The sequence below is a fragment of the Macaca thibetana genome, chromosome 8, assembly GCF_024542745.1.
Source record: "Macaca thibetana thibetana isolate TM-01 chromosome 8, ASM2454274v1, whole genome shotgun sequence".
In the NCBI taxonomy this organism is placed as follows: domain Eukaryota; kingdom Metazoa; phylum Chordata; class Mammalia; order Primates; family Cercopithecidae; genus Macaca; species Macaca thibetana.
The window spans coordinates 130351552-130372287 of record NC_065585.1 but is presented as its reverse complement, the minus strand read 5'-3'; the positions used below and the strand labels follow the sequence as shown (position 1 = coordinate 130372287).

Below are 20736 nucleotides of genomic sequence, written 5' to 3'. Positions count from 1 at the left end.
CAAAGTGCTTGTAATTGGCTCCTAATAATTTTCATTAAATGCTAGCTACTCCCATAAATATTGTTATTATTAATATTATTACGTTTTCTTAGCAACTACTACATAGTGTGAGGTCAAGACATGTCTGTTGAGTGGATATAATTACCTGGTAACCTCTGCAAAGGCTGTGCATTTAATATATCATATGCTTTCTTTGAGTTATAGGTGGTTTGATTGCACAGAGGAAAGGTGGGAGGGGGAAATTGCAGAGGGGGTGGAGCAAAGGCACCTATCACTCTAGGCTTTCAATCTGAGAAAACTGTGAGTTAAATATATCTATGTATGCTCTTTATACGTCTCAACTTTGCCATGGTTCACATAGTCAAATATCATGTCCTGCACCCCAACTCTCTGGTCTTAGCTTTGCCATTCTCTTGCATCTTGGTCCTATCTGCTCTTGGTCATTTCTTTTAATACAGTAAGCTGATGTCTACAGCAGGGACTAGGCCCTATGCTCTTTTTTGTCCCTTGTCCCAGTGTTTCCCTTTGCTGGCCCTTTCTTGTCACTCCGACCTCAGCTTGAATATTACTACCTCAGAGCAGCATCCGTTGACATTTTAAACCAAAGAACTTTCCTCTTTTCAACCTCTATAGCATATCATTCTCTATTTTACAATCCTCTTTGCTTGTTAATCTACTATATATTCTTTCTATCTATCTATCTATCTATCTATCTTCTATGAATTTACCTATCTACCTATCCATCTGTGCATCCATCTCTCTTTATAATTCTTGTCTGTCTTCCTCTGTTAGAATCTATGTAGAGCAGGGACTTCACCTGTCTTGTTTACTGATGTGTCCGCAGGTGTTAGTATAGTTCCTGGCAGATAGAACATGATCATTAAATACAGTTTAATGAAGAAACAACTAGACTGACAAATATTAATACCTTTCCCTTTTTTTTTTTTTTTTTTGGGACAGAGTCTCCCTCTGTCGCCCAGGCTGGAGTGCAGTGGCGCAATCTCGGCTCACTGCAAGCTCCGCCTCCTGGGTTCACGCCGTTCTCCTGCCTAAGCCTCCGGAGTAGCTGGGACTACAGGCGCCCGCCACCACACCCGGCTAATATTTTTGTATTTTCAGTAGAGACGAGGCTTCACTATGTTAGCCAGGACGGTCTCGATCTCCTGACCTTGTGATCCGCCCGCCTTGGCCTCCTAAAGTGCTGGGATTACAGGCATGAGCCACTGTGCCTAGCCACCTTTCCTTTCTTAATTCTCATAATAGAAGTAATTTTATAATTTCTGCTATAAAATTATGTGATCAAAAGCATTGAAACTAAATTTTCTTCAGTTGGAAGGGTGCAAAAGACATATGCAGCAAAAAATAATGTTACATTCTCTTTAAATGTATGTGCGTGTCTGTGCGTGCATGTGTGTGTGTGCATGTGTGTAAAAGACATAACTCTGACCAAATATCTGATGCCTGGAGTGATTTTGGATCAGGGCCATGTCCTTTTTTTTGCATAGAAAAGACAAACAACATTTTACCTTAAGAATATGATTCATTACACTTTCAAATTGGATCAACATCAAGTAGTCTTAAATAGCAGATAATTTATAAACATTGAATGCATAGTCATAAGTAGCAGGTAATTTATAAGTCATTTCTATTTGACCTTTAGGTATATTAGAAATATTTTGCATTAATTTCCTGTTTGTGATTTGATTAGATAAATAATAGAGTAATCTTATATCTTTCAAACCGTATAATGATTCCAAGGTGAAATAATAACTTTTAAAAACTCTACCATTTTTTGCATTTTTACCTTTGGCAGACAAGGCTGTACAACCATTATCTGCTTCAATGTTCATCAACTCTATGTGGAAGGCACTATCATCACATGAGAGACGGTGGGTGAAGCCAAGGCTTAAGGTAGATAACTTGACCAAAGTCATATCCCAAGGCAGAGCTGGCATTAGAGCTCAGGTCTTTGTGCCCCCAGAATTCAACTTTTTAAAGTAATCACCATGATATTCTGCAGGGGCCTCAAACACAACTAAATAAGTAATTTTAATAGGACCATCAATGTGCAGTTTAGTACAAATCTTTATTATTTTCTCTTCTGTCCTCTGTTCAATTTGAGAAATTACCCAAAAGCTCTCCCAAGATCTTTCACATCCACTCTCTCCTTTAATTCTCCACTGCTACCATAAGCAAATCAAGCACTGAATAAACCCTGGGTATATCATTACAACTGCCAACTCATAATTTCCCTGTGACCCACTCCCCCACCTTGCTTTGTGTAATTAATCCTACAAGACATCTTCCTGCAAGACTCCATCCATCAGTGTTATCCTATGCCTCCAATTATGACAGGCAATGGAAATATAGAGCTCTCTGTGGGGTTTATATCATGGCAGGGACTCCAGTGATGTGTGTACTAGAAGTGCTTATACCACTCAACCCACTCAGGGAAGGGTGCATCTTGTGGTCCATTGGTTGTTCTGATCTGGAGATCATAAGAAAAGGTCTCACTGGTGACCCTCAATATGGAGAAGGGAATGGAAGCTGTGGTGATTCCCAGGGAGAATATTCAAAGCCAGACAAAGGGAGAATTGAGTCTAGAATCTTGATATAAGATTTCAGAGGCAGATGTATGAAGAGGAGCCATTGAAGGGTCTGGAAAGCAACCGTTGAAGAATACAAGGAAAAACAGCAGAGCGGCCAGAAGCCAGGAGAGGAGTGAAAGTGAAGGAAGAGAAGCAATTCAATCGCATCTGATGCTGTGGGGAGAGACTGAACAGGCACTACTGGATTTGTCAGATAAAACAAGCAGTGGGGAGAAATGATGGAGCAATAGCCAATGATTAAGAAAGAGGCTGTGTGTGATGGCTCATGCCTGTAATCTTAACACATTGGGGAGCGAAGGTGGGAAAACTGCTTGAGGCCAGGAGCTCTAGACTAGCCTGGGCAACATAGAGAAACCCCATCTCTTCAATAATTAAAAAAAATATATTAGCCAGTCATGGTGATATATGCCTATATTCCCAGCAACCCAGGAGGCTGAGGCAGGAGGATTGCTTGAGCCCAGGAGTTTGAGGCTGCAGTGATTTATTTATTGTGCCAGTGCACTCCAGCCTGAGCAACAAATATTAAGCATGCAAATTAAAAGAACAAGAGCTTGGCTGGGCGTAGTGGCTCATGTCTGTAATCCCAGCACTTCTGGAGGCTGAGGTGGGCAGATCATGAGGTCAGGAGATAGAGACCATTCTGGCCAACATGGTGAAACCCTGTCTCTACTAAAAATTCAGAAATTACCTGGGCATGGTGGTGCATGCTTGTAATCACAGCTACTTGGGAGGCTGAGGCAGGAGAATCATTTGAACCCGGGAGGCGGAGGTTGCAGTGAGCCGAGATCGCGCCACTGCACTCCAGCGACAGAGCGAGACTTCATCTCAAAAAACAAACAAACAAACAAAAACAAGACCTTGTCTCTAAAAAATAAAAATAAATTATAAATCAGGAAAGAAATATAAGATGAAGACGAGATTAAAGTTTGGCTTAAAAATGAAGGGATGAACTAGGGCAATATCTGAAAGAGGGTCAAGAGAAAAAAAGAACAATTAACTCTTCCCCATCCACATCTCTTCTCCTACCCACTAACAGCAGAGTCAAACTAAGGAAGGATTTATTGAATAGGTAGGTGGTGGAGAAAATACAGAATGCTGTGGTGAGAGACTGCTTTGGCACTGCTGGATTTGTCAGATGAGAGAAGGGGTGGGGAGAAATGATGGAGCAATAGCCAACAATTAAATCAAGAAAGAGGTTGAGTGTGATGGCTCATGCCTGTAATCCCAACACATTGGGAGGCCGAGGTGGAAAGATTGCTTGAGGCCAGGAGCCCTAGAACATACAGCTGGGCAACATAGAGAAACCCCATCTCTACAAAAACAACAACAACAACAACAACAACAACAACAAACAAACAAAAAAAACCCACAGCCAGCCATGGTGATGCATGCCTGTAGTCCCAACTATACTTGCTATAGAGAAAAAGGGTGAAGACTAGTCAGAACAGAGCAATGGAATTTGAACCTAAGTGAGAGTCTGAATAATTGGTAGAGCAAAGCAGGTGGGAAGGAATGGGGATGAGGGTGGAGACAGATCAGTATTAGATGACAGGAGCAACACATCTTTTATTGGTGTTGGAGGAGAGAAAGAGGCAAAGAGGCACCTATAGCTGTTTGCAGGTGTGATGCTGGGACATCTTTCAATGGTCTCATTTTTCTATGAGAAGAGGAAGGCAAGGGTGTTAAGAGGTAAGAATGCTAAGAGATAAGTGCAAGTAAGATTGTTGAATGGCTACCTTGAAATATGGGAGAAGATCCAGGGAGACCAAAAGATACTGCAGAACAGCAGGGGAGGCCCAATCGAAGGTGGTAGAGTGGTTCTGGCCTGTATGTGTCTGAACTTCCCTATGTATCAATGAAATATCCCAAGAGACTGTCAGCATTCCCTTAATTAAACATTGACTACAAAACTATTCCTAATTCAAACTTCAAAACATGTCATTATTAGGAAGAAAACGCCCTGACTGTCTGACAACCAGGGAATTCTGGTTCTGGAAATTGTACGTATCTCATTGTAAATAAAATATTGGCATGTTGGGAAGGCTTCTAATATAGCAGAATGAGCATAGGTTTTGGAGTCTGACAGATGTGCAAATCTCACCTGCTTGGTGACTTTTGGTAAATAACTCACCGCTCCCCATCAGTGTGAACACAGGTAAATTACTCATCCTCTCTCTCTGAAGCTCAGATTTCTCATGGTAGGACTGTCAAGAGGTTAAATGAAGTAACTTACATAAAGGTTAGCACTCACTAAATACTTAGTCTTCATCTCATCCCCTGTCCCCATTCATCCTACAAGATTGGCTATCTCAGTAAGCACCAAGAGACTGGCACACTGTGAGTGCCTGGATAAAATCAGCCTTGCAAAGGAGAAAACCACCAGATCCTGGGCTCTGTTGATTCATCAGGCCATAGCCAATTTATAAGGCTTTATCTATGCAGCCTCCTTTAAACCTTTATCTCTACCTCTGCTTTAATTTTTTTTTTATGTTAAAGACATCCTTAAAGACTGTATTATTCTTGATAGTTTTTATTATATGCAGAACTTATTCTGGCATTTTCTCATAAATATTCTCAAACTGGGTTGGAGTTGGGGGGGCAGTGAGTGTTTCACTGTGTGTCTTGTTCTTCCTGCTAATCTATAAATTCACAGTGAAGTATGAGGGTGGGGCAGAGGCAGTGTGTCCTCTGTATCTGGGTCAGTGCTCCTTGGTAGATGGTCAAGGTCCTAATCCTGCCATTATAATCCTCTTATTCCACCACACAATTATCAAAAGGAGTGGAAACTTCTGTGGGAAAATATTTGATGGTGAAAGAATGTTAAAATTAGCTTTAAATTCTAAGGAACATAAATAAAGAACAAGAGGTGACCCAGAAAAACATAAAGATCAAAAAGCAGTTTCCAGGGTGTTGGGATATGTCTTATTCATCTCTAGCTCAAGGCCTGGTGTGAGTGAGTCTAGTACAAGGGGGAGGAAGGAGAATTAACCATGTACTCTGTGCTTGATCCATGCAATACCTCTTACATGCATTTTTTTTCATTTATGCCTCCCAAAGAGCCATTAGTTAGGAAATAATATCTCTGTTTTTCACATGAACCCGCAGTTGAGAAATTAAATAATTTTATGTTCCCAGAAAGTCAGGTATAATGCTGGCATTTGAACTCAGACCTTCACACTCCAAAGTTCATAATGTTTCCACTGTATTATATTTGCCTATTCTGAATATATCTCTATTTACAGACCTAACAATTGTGATATTCCATGAGATAATGTGGGCAATATAAAATCCAGTTGACAATTTAAATGGAGTCAGAACAATATGTATCAAATCATTTGATAGACAACAGTTATATTTCAGTAGATGCTTAAATTTATATATATGTTTTTCTACTGCTTTGATTTCAGGTAAATACAAATTTCTTGATTTAATATGTTTATTATTGAATAACACAAGTAATACATGAATTGAACAGTGATTCATAGCTTAATTATAAGTAAACTCAACCATCACATTTCCTAGATCTGTACAAACTAAGTCATTTAATATGATGCTGATAGTAAATATGTAAAGTGTATAGTCGATCCTAGAATCTGTCTTCCAGATTTTGAGTGCTGGACTCTCAGAGGAGTGTCTGTATTATGTAAAATTGATGCATAATAAAATGAAATTCTCAGCTCTGTCTCTTTCACTGTATCTCACTAAGTGAATTTTAGAGTTTTCTCAAGTTAATCTCATCTAAATTCTTTCTTGTAGTGTGTTGGGCTAGCTCAACTAGCATCCATCCATCCATCCATCCATCCATCCATCCAGTTATTCATGTAGCAAATCTATAATAGGAATCTTCTACTTGCAATACAAATTTGTGGGACAGTGACAGACATAGTACTTGCTAATAGAGTCTTTCTCATATCAGAGAAGACTGGCAATTAAGGAAGGTTCAATCACTACAAAGCATAATTTCCCAAGGTGACTTTCCTTCCTGTTTAATGAAAAATATATTCTTTTGTATCACCCATTTCTCTGTGGCCTCTTTGCATAGAAGTATGCCTAGAATGTATGCATGATGCATAGAAGTATTTTGGTTATCTTTATGGTACTGTATTGGAGTCATATGTTGTTAGATGCTATTAACAAGGATGTTTCCTTTGCAAGAGGGACTGTATAAAGTACAGACATACGACTCTTATGGAAAAATAAGTAGAAAGTGGAAATCTCACAGGAACGTGCCGCCGCAGGTTCATTGGTGTGCCTGACGGAGAGGAGCTGGTGCTGAGGGCATTCTCTATGTCCTGATCAAGCTGGTCCAGTTTCATAATCAGCAGCACCATGGAGTCCAGCCGCGCCCTATCTCGATCTTCTCTTATTTCCTGAGGAACAGAACATGTTGTTACTGAATCTGAAAGGCCATTTCTTAATAAGAATAAAACATTCCCTGTTCTTCAATGTGACAAAAGGGACGCTGGGTAATAGGCGGTCTTTAATTAGAAGAGAAGTTCCATTCTGTGTCATCAATGGGCTCTTCATTGGGAAGATATTGACCTAGTGCCAAGAAAGCATTTTACATGAATATTAAATATATATCTTATAAAGCAAAGTGCAATGAACAAAGAAGTATAACAACAATGAGTAATGGCATGTATTTACTATTTTCCCACTACTTATTTTTGGGAAAAGTTACATATTTTTCTTCTTTTTTGAGAGTACAACTTGATGATTTAAAAGGTACTAATAATTGTTTGTGGCTAGACATTTAGGGATGCATATGAGATAACATTTTTGGAAGACTCTTTTGCAGTATAGTAAAAACACTGGAAAAGAATTAAGCGAGGCAAGTTTTCTGTTTGCAGGGGAACAGTTTTCCTAGCATGGGGCCATTTACCCATGGCTACTTAAAGCTATATCCTAACTAAAATTTCTTCTTTTGAATTTCTTTTCTTTCACACACTTTTATAAAACAGCTCCCACAACAATTTGTATTTTTGTAAATGACTATGGTTACTTACTCTCAATTCTCTATACTACATACGTGTATTGATAGAAATATTTTTGCTTATAGGAGTAAAGCTTCTCATTGAGCCTATGGAGTTACTTGGGCATGACTCTACCATTCTGGTGTGTTTAAGTCAAGCCAAATAGTTCTAGGAATCTTCCAGATTCCCTTTGTTGTGCAAGGTATTAGGATGGGTTAGGGTATTGGCTAAAAACAAAAACAAAAACAAAAAACAAAAAACAAAAAACAAAAAAAAAAACCCATAGAAAGCACAGTTAGGTTCTTCAAAAGGAACATCTACAGAGAAATGTCATGCACTCAGGGTCGGCTCTTTTGAGGCAAGTCATCATTTGTGACATGTTGCCATCCTCTCCATCTGTCTGATTATATTGATCTGAGTGAATCAGCTTTAAAAGGACCACCAGTGGCTGATCTCAGTGGGAAAATACATCTTGACAGAAGCCTGAGGGCTCTCAATACAATGGTGGCAGATTGAGGATTCACTTTGGTGATGGTTCCTTGTGAGATGAATCCGATGACTGCCCGAATCACAACCTCCTTTTTTTTTTTAATTTGCTGTTTATTTTAATCCTTCTAAATTTCCCCCAGCCACCATTAAAAGGCACCCCCAAAGAACAGGGTCTAGGACAATTTTGTGGGTTAATCTAATTGTATAGAACTTTCCATATCTTAAACAGCGAGAGCAGACTGTTAATATTACAGAGGCATTATCTTGGACATGTCAGATAATTGGTTTATCAGATTAAATTGGTCAATCAATTAATTAAGCTAACATTGGGTATGTTACTTGAGTAAACTGAACTTGTGCATGGTTTAACAGATTAATGCAAATTGAAACAGCTAGCCCTGTTTTCACAAAGACAGATTAATTTTGAGAATACGTCAAGAATTTTTTGAGGCATGCTAATTCTTTCAGAATACCATGCTGCTGTTATTACTTCAGTCTCCTCCTATTGTCCCTGCTGTCTAAAACACTTAATAAGGCTGTGACAGAAAATTACATTTTTTTGTCATCATAAACTATTCTTGTAAAGGGGTCCATGATATTTGCGAACAAACAGACCTGATCCTTTCCATGTATCCTATCCCTCACAGCTACAAAACTTTGTTACATTCAAAGAAGTGTTATTGATAGTATGATCATGCTTATAACTTCTTTAGGTTAATTCTCTTCTAAATATTCCAGATAATGGAAAAATCTGATTAAATAGTAATTAAATCCCCAAAATCACTCCTCCCATGGGCTTCATTATATACTTTCTTTTAAACCAAAGTTGTGTTTGGCAAGAGATGATCTTTGCATCTGTATTTCCACATATGATTTTGTGTGATCGTCTTTCCTTTCTTAGTTATAATGTCCTCTAGGACAAAGATTCGATTTTTCTACCTGGCAGACATAAGTCAAGTTATACACTGCTCATGCAATTCATTTTCAGGAATAATAATAATGAAATCAATCGGAGCCACTGAAATAACACCTCCCAAAGCCTTAGAAAATATTTCTTGATATTTTCCAGCTACTACGTTAATGTTGGATACAGCAGTATATCCTGCAGCTATCCTAGACAGATCAGCAGTAGTCTCAGAAACAATTTGTCTTTGAATTAACTGGATGCTGACATTGTGCTTTAAAAACATTTTCAAATCCATGGGATGAAGATCAAATTATTTTAAATGATCTGCCAAAAGGATTGAAACCAAACATTCTTACTCTGTGATACTCCTTTAGAGAAATAAGCCTATTTTGATTCCTTTTTCTTCTTGGATGCATCCTTATTCACCATCCATTACATTTAGCCCGAAGGGTCAAGTACACAGACCAGTATCGTATGTTACACATTCAAAAAAAACTTCACAAAATAGAATGACCGCAAACCTGATGCTTTGGATAAACACTATTGCTCTCGTTTTCAAAGTCCCAGTATTAATATTTCACAAAGTTTTAACCTTTCATATGTTGATGGCTACACTCCAGCAAATGTTTTCATGCCTGAAAACAGAGCAGCGTATTTGCAGATTTTGTCTAAGTGGACATCTACAGTGGACTTAAAAAACTCCCTGTCACTATAGTCCAGGAAGAGAAACTTCTTAACAAGTGAAGCTGCCTACTAATGAAATTAGTATTTCAGTAACCTCTGTAAATCAAGACCAAGATGCTAAATTCTCTTCCCTCTATCTTTCCTTCCTTCTTCCCTTCAGTCACTGGTCCAAGGGACTGAATATTTATCAGCAAGAAAGATAAAATCTCTGTTTTCCTGAATATTATAGTCAACCATAGGAAGACAATGAAAATCAACAGAGTCTTACGTAAGACAGTTTCAAATGGGAACAAATGTAAGAAGAAAATAAGTAGGGTAATGAGATACACAGTAACTGCAAGGTTGTAGCCTGGTCACAGAAGAGCTCTTTGCAGAAGTGAGAGTTAAACCATGATGAGAGAGAGGGAGAGGATGAGATGGAGGAGATGATAGAGATAGAGAAGCAGAGATAAAGACAGAAAAGAGAAAGAATAAGAAGGAGGAGGAGGAAAAGAAAGAGGAGGAGAAGTGGGGGAGGAAGGGAGCAGTGATTACAAGGAAGTCAAAAAGGATGAGGAAAACTGGGAAAACAGTGTTCAAGCAGAGCGAAGAGTAACACAGTGATGTTAAGGAGGAAATGGGTTTGGTTAATAAGAGAAACAGAAAAAACAATAGGAAAGTTGAAGGAGGGGAAGTGAGAGGGAGAGGGAATGAGTGCTAGTGCAAAATGAGGCTGGATTTAAATAGGAGACACCATTTTTTGTTTTAAAGGTCACTATAAAGTGGTAAGTTTCATTCTTTGTGTAATGGAGACCACTGTCAAGATATAAGCAAAGGAGTGATTTAGTACATTTTATAAACTTTTAGATTTCTTTCTTTCTCCTTTCCTTCCGTTTTTCCTTTTTGAAACAAGGTCTCACTCTGTTGCCCAGGCTATACTGCAGTGTAGTGGCACGATCTTGGCTCACTACAGCCTGGATCTCTCAGGATCCAAGTGATCCTTCTATCTCAGCCTCCCAAGTAGCTGGTACTATAGGCACGTGCCACCAGATCTGGTTTTTGTTTTTTTTTTTTTTTTTTTTGTATTTTTTGTAGAGACAGGATTTCACCATGTTGCCCAGGCTGGTCTCAAACTCCTGGACTCAAGAGATACTCTTGTCTCAGCTTCCCAAAGTGCTGGGATTACAGGTGTGAGCCACTGCATCCAGATCCAGCCTAGGTTTCTTAATACATACAGTCAATCAAAATTTTTGAAACCTTACAACACTTTCCATCCAGCAATGCCCCATGACTAATGCATGCTCTTTATCCTAAGGTTATTTTTTCTAGTTTTGGTCTTGTTATGCTGAAGTCTAAATTGAACACATATTCAATGACTGTAAAGAAATAACAGGTTATTTTATTACAAGACGCTATACGTTTTAAGATTAAAGTGGAATAGGAAAAGGCACTGTTTGGGGAGCATATTTCTTAGGAGCAGGAAATGGGTGGGCTATGGTATGTTGGTAAATGTTTAGCAACTGAATCTCCAAATAAAATGAAAGTCCTTATTTGTGAATTTCCGTGGGGTAAATACTCCCCTGACCCATTTCAAGCTGCCAACAAGATGTTACTGACTGCAAGGTTGGAAGAAATGTACACAATTGGCCCGTTTGAGCTGGTGTGAACCAGGGTCAGCTGGCATATGGTGACTCCAAAACACACTGGGGTAGGGGTCAGAAGGATGGAGAATTCTTCTTAGAATTTGACTTGAATAGAAACATTGATAGTTACAAATATAGTTATAATTATGGTTTAGTCAACATAATAACATATTAAAATAATGCATTTTATTTTTTAAAATACATTTATTTTCCTTAATATTGGAAGGAATTTCCTGGGCAACAGGGATTAACATTACTAAGGAATTACCTGAGCAACAAGGAATTTACCTTGTTGCCCAGGTAAATTTTAGTATGAATTGTAGATTTAAATTTTGTCTACTTCTGGGACAGGCATGGTGGCTCACGCCTGTAATCCTAGCATTTTGGGAAGCAGAGGCGAGTGGATCACTTGAGGTGAGGAATTGGAAACCAGCCTGGACAACATGGTGAAACCCCATCTCTGCTTAAAAAAACAAATGTGTGTGTGTATATATATATATATATATATATATATATATATATATATATATATATATAAAAATAGACGGGCATGGTGGTGGGCACCTGTAATCCTAGCTACTTGGGAGGCCTGAGGCAGGAGAATCACTTGAACCTGGGAGGTGGAGGCTGCAGTGAGCCGAGACCACGCCATTGTACTCCAGCCTGGGCAACGAGAGTGAAATTCCATCTCAAATTAATTAATTAATTAATTAATTTCGTGTACTTCTGGAAGATTTTTTTTTCAGTAATGGCTCCTTTAGCTCTCTTCCTTGCTCTGTTTATTATTTATGTTTGTAAACTTCTTTAAAACTTACTATAATTAACCTCTTTTTTATTTCAACTTTTATCTTAGACTCAGAACTGCATGTGCAGGCTTGTTACATGGGTATATTGTGTGATGCTGAGGTCTGGGGTACGACTGATCATGTCACCCAGCTAGTGAGCATAATACACAATAGGTAGTTTTTCAACCCTTGCCTCCCTACCTCCTTCTCCCCTCTGTGGTCCCCGGTGTCTGTTGTTCCCCTCTTTATGTCTACGAGTGCCCAACAGTTAACGTATTTTTATATTCACATTTATACTTAAGTCAAAACACAATTCTTTAAGTTACTGATATGTCATTTGGATACTTCACTCAACAACAAATAATTCGGAAATATAAAAGTTCAAGGTTCCAGTGCCTTGATTTTGCAGATGAGAAAATTGAACCCCAGGGAGTTTTAAAAATCCTTTGGTAAAGTCAAGACTAGAGCCTGGCTCTTCCCACTCCCCTTCCTGTTAGCTTTCTAGTTCTACATGTTGGTTTCCCTCCATGTTAAACATCTTAAATTTTATGCCCACTTGGGTATCATGAATTCTCTCCTCAACTTCTGCATCCTGGTTTTTCTTCCTGTCAATATACAGAAACTGTGTTTTTGAAGAACGTCAATTACTACAACTTAATTGCAAGAAACCTGTGAAGTCGTCTTGCCCTGTTGTTTTCTTTTTTCTTTTCTTTCTTTTCTCTTTTCTTTTCTTTCTTTTCTCTTTTCTTTTCTTTCTTTTCCCTTTTCTTTTCTTTTCCCCTTCCTTCCTTCCTTCCTTCCTTCCTTCCTTCCTTCCTTCCTTCCTTCCTTCCTTCCTTCCTTCCTTCCTTCCTTCCTTCCTTCCTTCCTTCCTTCCTTCCTTCCTTCCTTCCTTCCTTCCTCTCTCTCTCCCTCTCTCTCTCTTTCTTTCTTTTTTGTTCTTTTTTGGAGATGGAGTCCAGCTCTGTCTCCCAGGCTGGACAGCTGTAGCACAATCTTGCCTCACTGCAACCTCTGCCTCCCAGGTTCAAGCGATTCTCCTGCCTCAGCCTCCCGAGTAGCTGGGATTACAGGCTCCTGCCACCATCCCCAGCTAATTTTTGTATTTCTTTTTTTCAGTAGAGATGGGGTTTCACTGTGTTGGCCAGGCTGGTCTCGAACTTCTGAACTCGTGATCTGCCCGCCTCAGCCTCCTGAAGTGCTGGGATTACAAGTGTGAGCCACCACGCCCGGCCTTGCCTAGTTCTTTAAACTTTTGTTTAGCAGTCATTTAAGGTATGTTTATTGACCGTTATGTACTGTACACTGTTTTGGAGGAAGCAACCTATTTCATATTTGTGCAGCTATAAATTTTAAAAAAGGTTATAGTGTCAAATCCTGCCTTCCTCTAACTTCTCAGTTTCTTCCATAAGAACTAGACAGAAATAGCAGTGTCTATATTCCATGAAACAGTCTTTCAGATATTTGAAGAATGATGTGGTGCCCATGTTCTTTCATTTTTGGGTGAATCATCCTCAATTCCTTTAATTATTTCTCATATGACATGTTTTCAAATCCTCGTTAATTATGTTTACTCTTCTCTGGATATGACATAATTCTGTCAATGACTCAATTAACTGTTGGTGCCCAGAATTAAATATATTACTCTATGTGTTCTCTGACCAGGGCAGACTAGGCAAGTGCTTCTCCGTGTTCTATATACCCTCTTTAAAGCAGCCTAAGAATTAAGTGCCTGTTTAGAACATGAACAGGCTATTCTTAATGGAATAGCCACAATCTGCTTTTTTAATGAGGAAAAAGTATTTAGTTGACTGTGAGCTGAACTTGAGTCAAAGCTGTGATGTATGTCTCTTTTTCCCATTATGCGTCTGTGTAGTGCTAAGAACAGAAACCTCCTGTTGCCTTGGGGACGGCAACCAGCTGCTGTCAAAGTTTAGATAATATATGTAGCTGCTGTGGAAGAAATTTCCAATTGTATCTCTTTCAGACATAGGTCAGTAGATACGAGGCAAATTAGGAGAGAAATTTCAACTCAATTTGATTTACTGTCAGAAACCTAAGATGTCCAAGCCCATGGTGGTAACCTGGAAATCTGAAAGAAGCTCCTAATTTACTTGGAAGAGCTATTTAGTTCCCGGGCAGTGAAGTCTCTTTGATTGCCGTGGTATCTGGGGAAGATGAATAGGGTTTTTAGAGAACATTCTTTCCTAAAAGTGTCAGATTCTGTGAGGCTTAAACAACAGGAGTCTCCTCTCTGCTTCTTTCCTTCCATCTGGGACAGATAATCCCAACACCCCTCTTTCTACAAATGCTCTTAATTGAACAGCACAAACACAGCATGCACACAACATGGTTGGGGAGGAGGTGCAAATTACCGGACATTTTGCAGACTGGAGAAACACAAAGTCCAGAAAAGAGTGTGCCTCTCCTAGAGAGACACAGGCTCTGTTTTCCGAATGCCAGCATTTGGAAGAGAACCAAAAAAGTTCAGTAAAATACCCAGATGCTTGCAAATAGTGGATGATTGGTTTGGTAAATAGAGCACTGCTTGAACGCTTTTCTTGTCAATGAACGGTGGCATCACATAATCATTATAAATTAAATGCTAAACCAGGAATAGAACTAAAACCTCCTGATTCAAGGTTCTGGCCCCTATGCTGTCTTCAATTCCATATGCGTCTTATTGATTATTCTGGGCTGGTAATACTCCTTGCTCACCCGTGAAAGAAAGGCACCTTTTAGCAAAAGACTTGGCTCAGTTTCATCCTGAAGTATTTGATCTCTGGCCAGCTGGACTAGTGTAAAAATCTCATATTAGTGTTATATGTTTCATTTGACAATAAATTTCTAATTCTAGACTTTCCTTTCTTAAAATAATATCCTGTTTAAGAAACCAGAAAGTTATTAAGTCTCTTTTTTTAGAGCAGTGAAGATTTTCATGCAAATTGACACTAAGAAGCTAAAGATAATGTAATTATCCAAAGTCAGAATTTCTAGGCAAGTTAAATCAGTCAGTCTTAATTTTTATTCCACTGTGTTTTAATTTGAAACTTACGTAGACTAGCAGGAAAGAAAATAAACCAACAATTATTTCCTGTTTGCTAGATATATTGCATTCAACTCCAAGTTCTAGGCATATTATCTTTTATTAATAATGTGTGCCACTCTGATTATAATATTAGGTCATGAAGATGGATAGATAATATTGTTATTTAAAGTTGCAACAAGCAATCTTTTAACTGACATGTAATCATTAATTAGTGATCATGGCTTTATATTATCTGTTTATATTTATCCCCTATTAATCTGCTTCCACTTAATAAGATGTGGTGAAGAAAATTGGTTTCTCTTTTGCTCAATTTTTAAACTCCAACTTCGCTTCAAATGGAGCACTGATTAGCCAGAACTTTCGTAAGTTGCCTACACAGTTTCCTAAATACTTTCAAAGAATAGTGATATAGCTCGTCCTGAGAAGTGTTCAGAAGTGGTAGGTGTGAACCAGGGGGAGAACCTATTCCAGAGAAATCTGAGCATGGCTTCCTCCATGCACTTCAAAGGCCCACTTTGGGGACTGGGATATAATTTCTGCCTAAATCATTTGGTAAGTATGCTGGAACCAGTCTTCCTTTTAGGTGCTAAAATTAAAGATTGTCATTCCGATCACTAAATACATTACAGAATATAGGATCAGTCTTGCTGAGCTGATACGTATTCCATACTATCCTGCTTATGTGATATCTGCCAATTCCTGTGACTATTTTTTATTTTTATTTTTTACAATACTCAGTAACTCTTTGCTTTGGCTCAGGTTTTAAAGCAGACAAGACTTTTCTTGGTTTGAAAACATAAGAAAAATATCTGTTTAACATTGAAATTCCATAAATTGTTTTTAGGAATATTATGATGATCCTTCCTTTGCCATGAACAACAAAGAAAGACATAAGTAAGCATGTATTCCTTTTTCATTAAAAGGTACCCCTTATTTTTTTTAAAGTCTTGTATTGACCTGACTTCTGTCTACTTTTCTGCCGCACTGTTGTAACTCTCTGATTCAGCCCAGTGGTCCCCAAATGTCAATCATTCTGAGTCCAACAACTATATTTTCCTTAAAATTTGTAGTTATTTTTTTTACCACTGTATCTTCCTTATTATTTTATAGCTGTATTTTTAATATTATATATACATGCTATATAATATATAAATAATGTGATCTATTTCTAACACATATTAAACTACACAATTATCAAAATAAAGATTCTTTATGCTATCTGATGTAATCTCAATTAATCCATACTATGTTTTAGGAAATGCTTTACTACAAGTAGAGAGCTTCTTTTGCTTTCTCAAATATATATAATCTTCTCCCTCATTTGCAATTTAAATTTGCAGATTTAGCAAATAAAACTATAGGATGTCTAGTTACATTTGAATTTCAGATAAAAAAATAATATTTTAGTATAAGTATTTCCAAATATTGTATAAGACAATATTGCATTGAACATACTGCAGCTCAACATTTTTATCTGAAATTAAAATGTAACTGGGTATTTTATGTTTTATCTGGCAACTGTAGTTTTCATTCACATAATCTTCTTTTGGCTTAACACACTTCTTGCTGGGTATATCCGAGGAAACCCTTGGCTTCAAGGGCAATATCACTCCAATGGAGAGGTCTCTCATAAGCTTGTTTCTTTGAATGAATAAATAGTATTTGTCTCCTTATGTTTAATTTTACAGCTTCAGTGAGTGGGGATTTCCTCTTCCCAGTATCTTATTTTATGTTATAATCCTGGGCAAATCTAAGAGTTGCCATTTTGGTTTTACTGTTTGTTTTTTTTGTTGTTGTTTGTTTGTTTTGTTTTGTTTTGTTTTTTTGAGATGGAGTCTGGCTCTGTCCCCCAGGCTGGAGTGCAGTGGTGCAATCTCAGCTCACTGCAAGCTCCACCTCCCGGGTTCAAGCCATTCTCCTGCCTCAGCCTCCAGAGTAGCTGGGACTACAGGTGTAAAGCATCACTGGTAATTAAAACAATGCTCATTAATTATGAATGATAATTATTACTTTTTCATAAAAAAGAAATCATGACCACACTCAAGTTTGACAATATTTTGGAAATAGAATTTTTTTTCCCCTTTGGAGAGTAGCTTGGGAGTCTCTATTGAAATTAAAGTAGAACATATTCTTCAACCTGGTAATTTAATTTTAGATACCTATCTTAGAAAATTACTTGCACACATGCAAAGAAAGTTTAATCGATACTCTCTTTGTTGTAGCATTTTTTGCTAGTAGCCAAAAAACAGGAAATAACCTACTATCAATAGAAAACTTTAACTTAATGAGTTATGGCACCATTATTTCTTGGATCACAATGCAATAGTTGCATACGATGATGCAGATTCACATGCACTGACAGGGCCATGAGTAACCTACCTAACGCTTCAATGCAAGTTGGAAAAATGCTCCTTGGCGCGGTGGGTCACGCCTGTAATCCTAGCACTTTGGGAGGCTGAGGCGGGCGGATCACGAGGTCTGGAGATCGAGACCATCCTGGCTAACACAGTGAAACCCTGTCTCTACTAAAAATACAAAAAATTAGCCGGGCATGGTGGCGGGAGCCTGTAGTCCCAATGACGCAGGAGGCTGAGGCAGGAGAATGGCGTGAACCCGAGAGGCGGAGCTTGCAGTGAGCCGAGATCGCGCCACCGCACTCCAGCCTGGGGGACAGACTGAGACTCCGTCTAAAAAAACAAAAAAAGAAAAATGCTCCCTTTGAATGGATACAGTCATGTGCCAGGGTTCATGTTCAATGAGCAAAACACAGGTTGCCTATCAGCCCCCACTCAGCACTTTAGTTTGGTGTCCTTGCGCAGGGTATAACCTGCCCAACAATACTTGGGACCCTGCTACTCATAAGGAAAGTGCTCTACAGAGAGTTTGCTAAGTAGAGAAAGAAAGGTAAAGAACATTCTATAGCAAGCTTTTCCAATCCGCAGCCCAGGAGAGCTTTGAATGTGGCCCAACACAAGTTCGTAAACTTTCTTAAAACATTATGAGATTTTGTTTGTTTGTTTGTTTTTAGCTCACCAACTGTCATTAGCGTTAGTGTATTTCATGTGTGGCCCAAGATAATTCTTCTTCTAATGTGACCCAGGGAAGCCAAAACATTGAACACCCCTGCTCTACAGCATAAAATCCTTTATATATTTCTCTCTTTCTCTCTCTCTCACACGCACACACACGAGCACACATACAGACACATCCACGCAAAATTATTTGTGTGTGTGTATGTGCGTGCATATATATATATGTATATATATACACAAAAAATATCTGGAAGGATATCTGATATGGTTTGGCTTTGTGCCCCACCCAAATCTCATCTCCCCAGGTATTGAGGGAGGGACCTGTTCGAAGGTAATTGGATCATGGAGGAGGTTCCCCCACGCTGTTCTCATGAGAGTGTGTGAGTTCTCACATGATCTGATTGTTTCCCCCTGCTCTCTTGCTGTCTCCTGCCACCTAGTAAAGAAAGTACTTACTTCTCCTTAGCCTTCCACCATGACAGTAAGTTTCCTGAGGCCTCCCAGCCATGTGGAACTGTGAGTCAATTAAAGCCCCTTTCTTTGTAAATTACCCAGTCTCCAGTAGTGTCTTTATAGCAGTGTGAGAACAGACTAATACAACATTCATCCTTGGGAGCTGAATATGGAAATGGGAGAGGGGCAAAGGGACTTACATGTTACAGTTTTAAACTACTCCAACAAGTACATGATGGTGAATTATATCAGTGATATAAAAATAAATGCTTATTGAAAGCAAAAACACACAAAAAATACAATCTAAAAAAAGCTGACACCACAAACACGAAAAAGCTCCCCACAAATTATATTCCTTAACTGCATAACACACTTTATAATATCTTTTTCATGTACTATCTTTTTACCTTTGTTGAATTATGAGGGACTAAAAGGTTTTGGTAGGTTCATATATTGACATACACTGAAGCCTTTAACATAATGACTGAGTATCCTTATTATTGATATGAAAAGATGTCCATATATTCAATAAATATGGTTACTAAAGTATACCTAAGATCCTTTCCATCTTTATATGTATAGAAAATTTATCTTTGCCAGTTCAACTAACCCACAGCTAATTTTGTTGAGAACTTGGTGATGATCCCCTTTTGTGACCATCATTCTCAATATGTTGAATCCTGGCTTGACCAATTTAATGTATGATCTGTTCTTCCTATGACTCATCGACATTACAGTTTTCTTCTCATAGATTGCACAAATTCCTGAATATTTGCACTGTTTCTTTTAGTTCAAAGATAGAAAAGAATAGCATTATGACCTTGGCTTTCTACCATAAACCCAAACTGACATTTTCTAAGAAGTGACATAATGGGACTCTCTATGGAAAAGATAAGATTCAAAGAGACCTCATAAGTGAGCACATAAAATATAGTTAGAAGATTCTGCATATGTGATTTAAAGCAAACATTCAGTGAATGAGCAAATACAATACATGCAATAAACTAAGAAAAATATCTTTATTTGACACGATGTTATTATTATTTTTGGGGGGGAGGAGCAGGGACAGAATCTTGTTCTGTCGCCTAGGCCGGATTGCAATGGCTGAATCTCGGCTCGCTGCAACCTCCACCACCCAGGTTCAAGCGATTCTCCTGCTTCAGCCTTCTGAGTAACTGTGATTACAGGCGTGCACCACCATGCCTGGCTAATTTTTTTGGTATTTTTAGTAGAGACAGGGTTTCACCATGTTGGTCAGGGTGGTCTTGAACTCCTGACCTTGTGATCCGCCCACCTTAGCCTCCTAAAGTGCTGGGATTACAGGTGTAAGCCACCGCACGTGGCCCACGATGTTATTTTTTTAAGTCCGTGGCAACTAGTGCCATACAATGTGATTTGATGTAATAAATAAATCTAGTGGTTTTATTTAGTGATTTAAGTGATTTACTAATAAGTATTTAAATTAAATAAATTATTATTTGCTAGTGATTTAAGTAAATACATTTTGAAGTTTAAAAATATTAGTCACTTGTTGTGAAAAACTATTTCTTTAAGCATAAGCATATAAGGATATGTTTAATTTTCCCCTTCATCTTCTCAATGATATTTAAACAGGGTAAAATATTAAATTTTTTTTCTTTTTTGAGACCGAGTCTCGCTCTGTCACCCAGACTGGAGTGCAGTGACATGATCTCGGCTCACTGCAAGTTCCGCCTCCTGGGTTCATGCCATTCTCCTGCCTCAGCCTCCCAAGTAGCTGGGACTACAGGCACCTGCCACCATGACCAGCTAATTTTTTGTATTTTTAGTAGAGACGGGTTTTCTGCTAAACTAATTAACCAGGATGGTCTCAATCTCCTGACCTCGTGATCTGCCTACCTGGGCCTCCCAAAGTGCTGGGATTACAGGTGTGAGCCACCGTACCTAGCCAATTTAATTTTTATCTTATTATTACCATTCTTTCTTTCTTTTTTCTTTTTTTCTTTCTTTTTTTTTTTAACCATTAAGGGCCTTTAAATAACTTGAAAAAGAAGTGCTGAATGGCATGTTCATGATTTTTTCTCTACATGTACAAAAACCGATAAATATGGAGCCATTTAGTGTACACAGGTATAAAAAGTATTTCTGAAAAGT

General features: G+C 38.3%; 1 protein-coding gene across 1 annotated transcript in view; it reads right to left on the bottom strand.

Moving 5' to 3' along the window:
- Positions 1 to 20736, bottom strand: part of LOC126961626 (rho GTPase-activating protein 7-like) — a 207545-nt gene that overhangs the window by 89956 nt on the left and 96853 nt on the right. The window contains exon 3 of the mRNA XM_050802169.1: positions 6830 to 6979. Coding sequence (XP_050658126.1) covers positions 6830 to 6979 — 150 coding nt within the window. The remainder of the gene's footprint in view (positions 1 to 6829; positions 6980 to 20736) is intronic.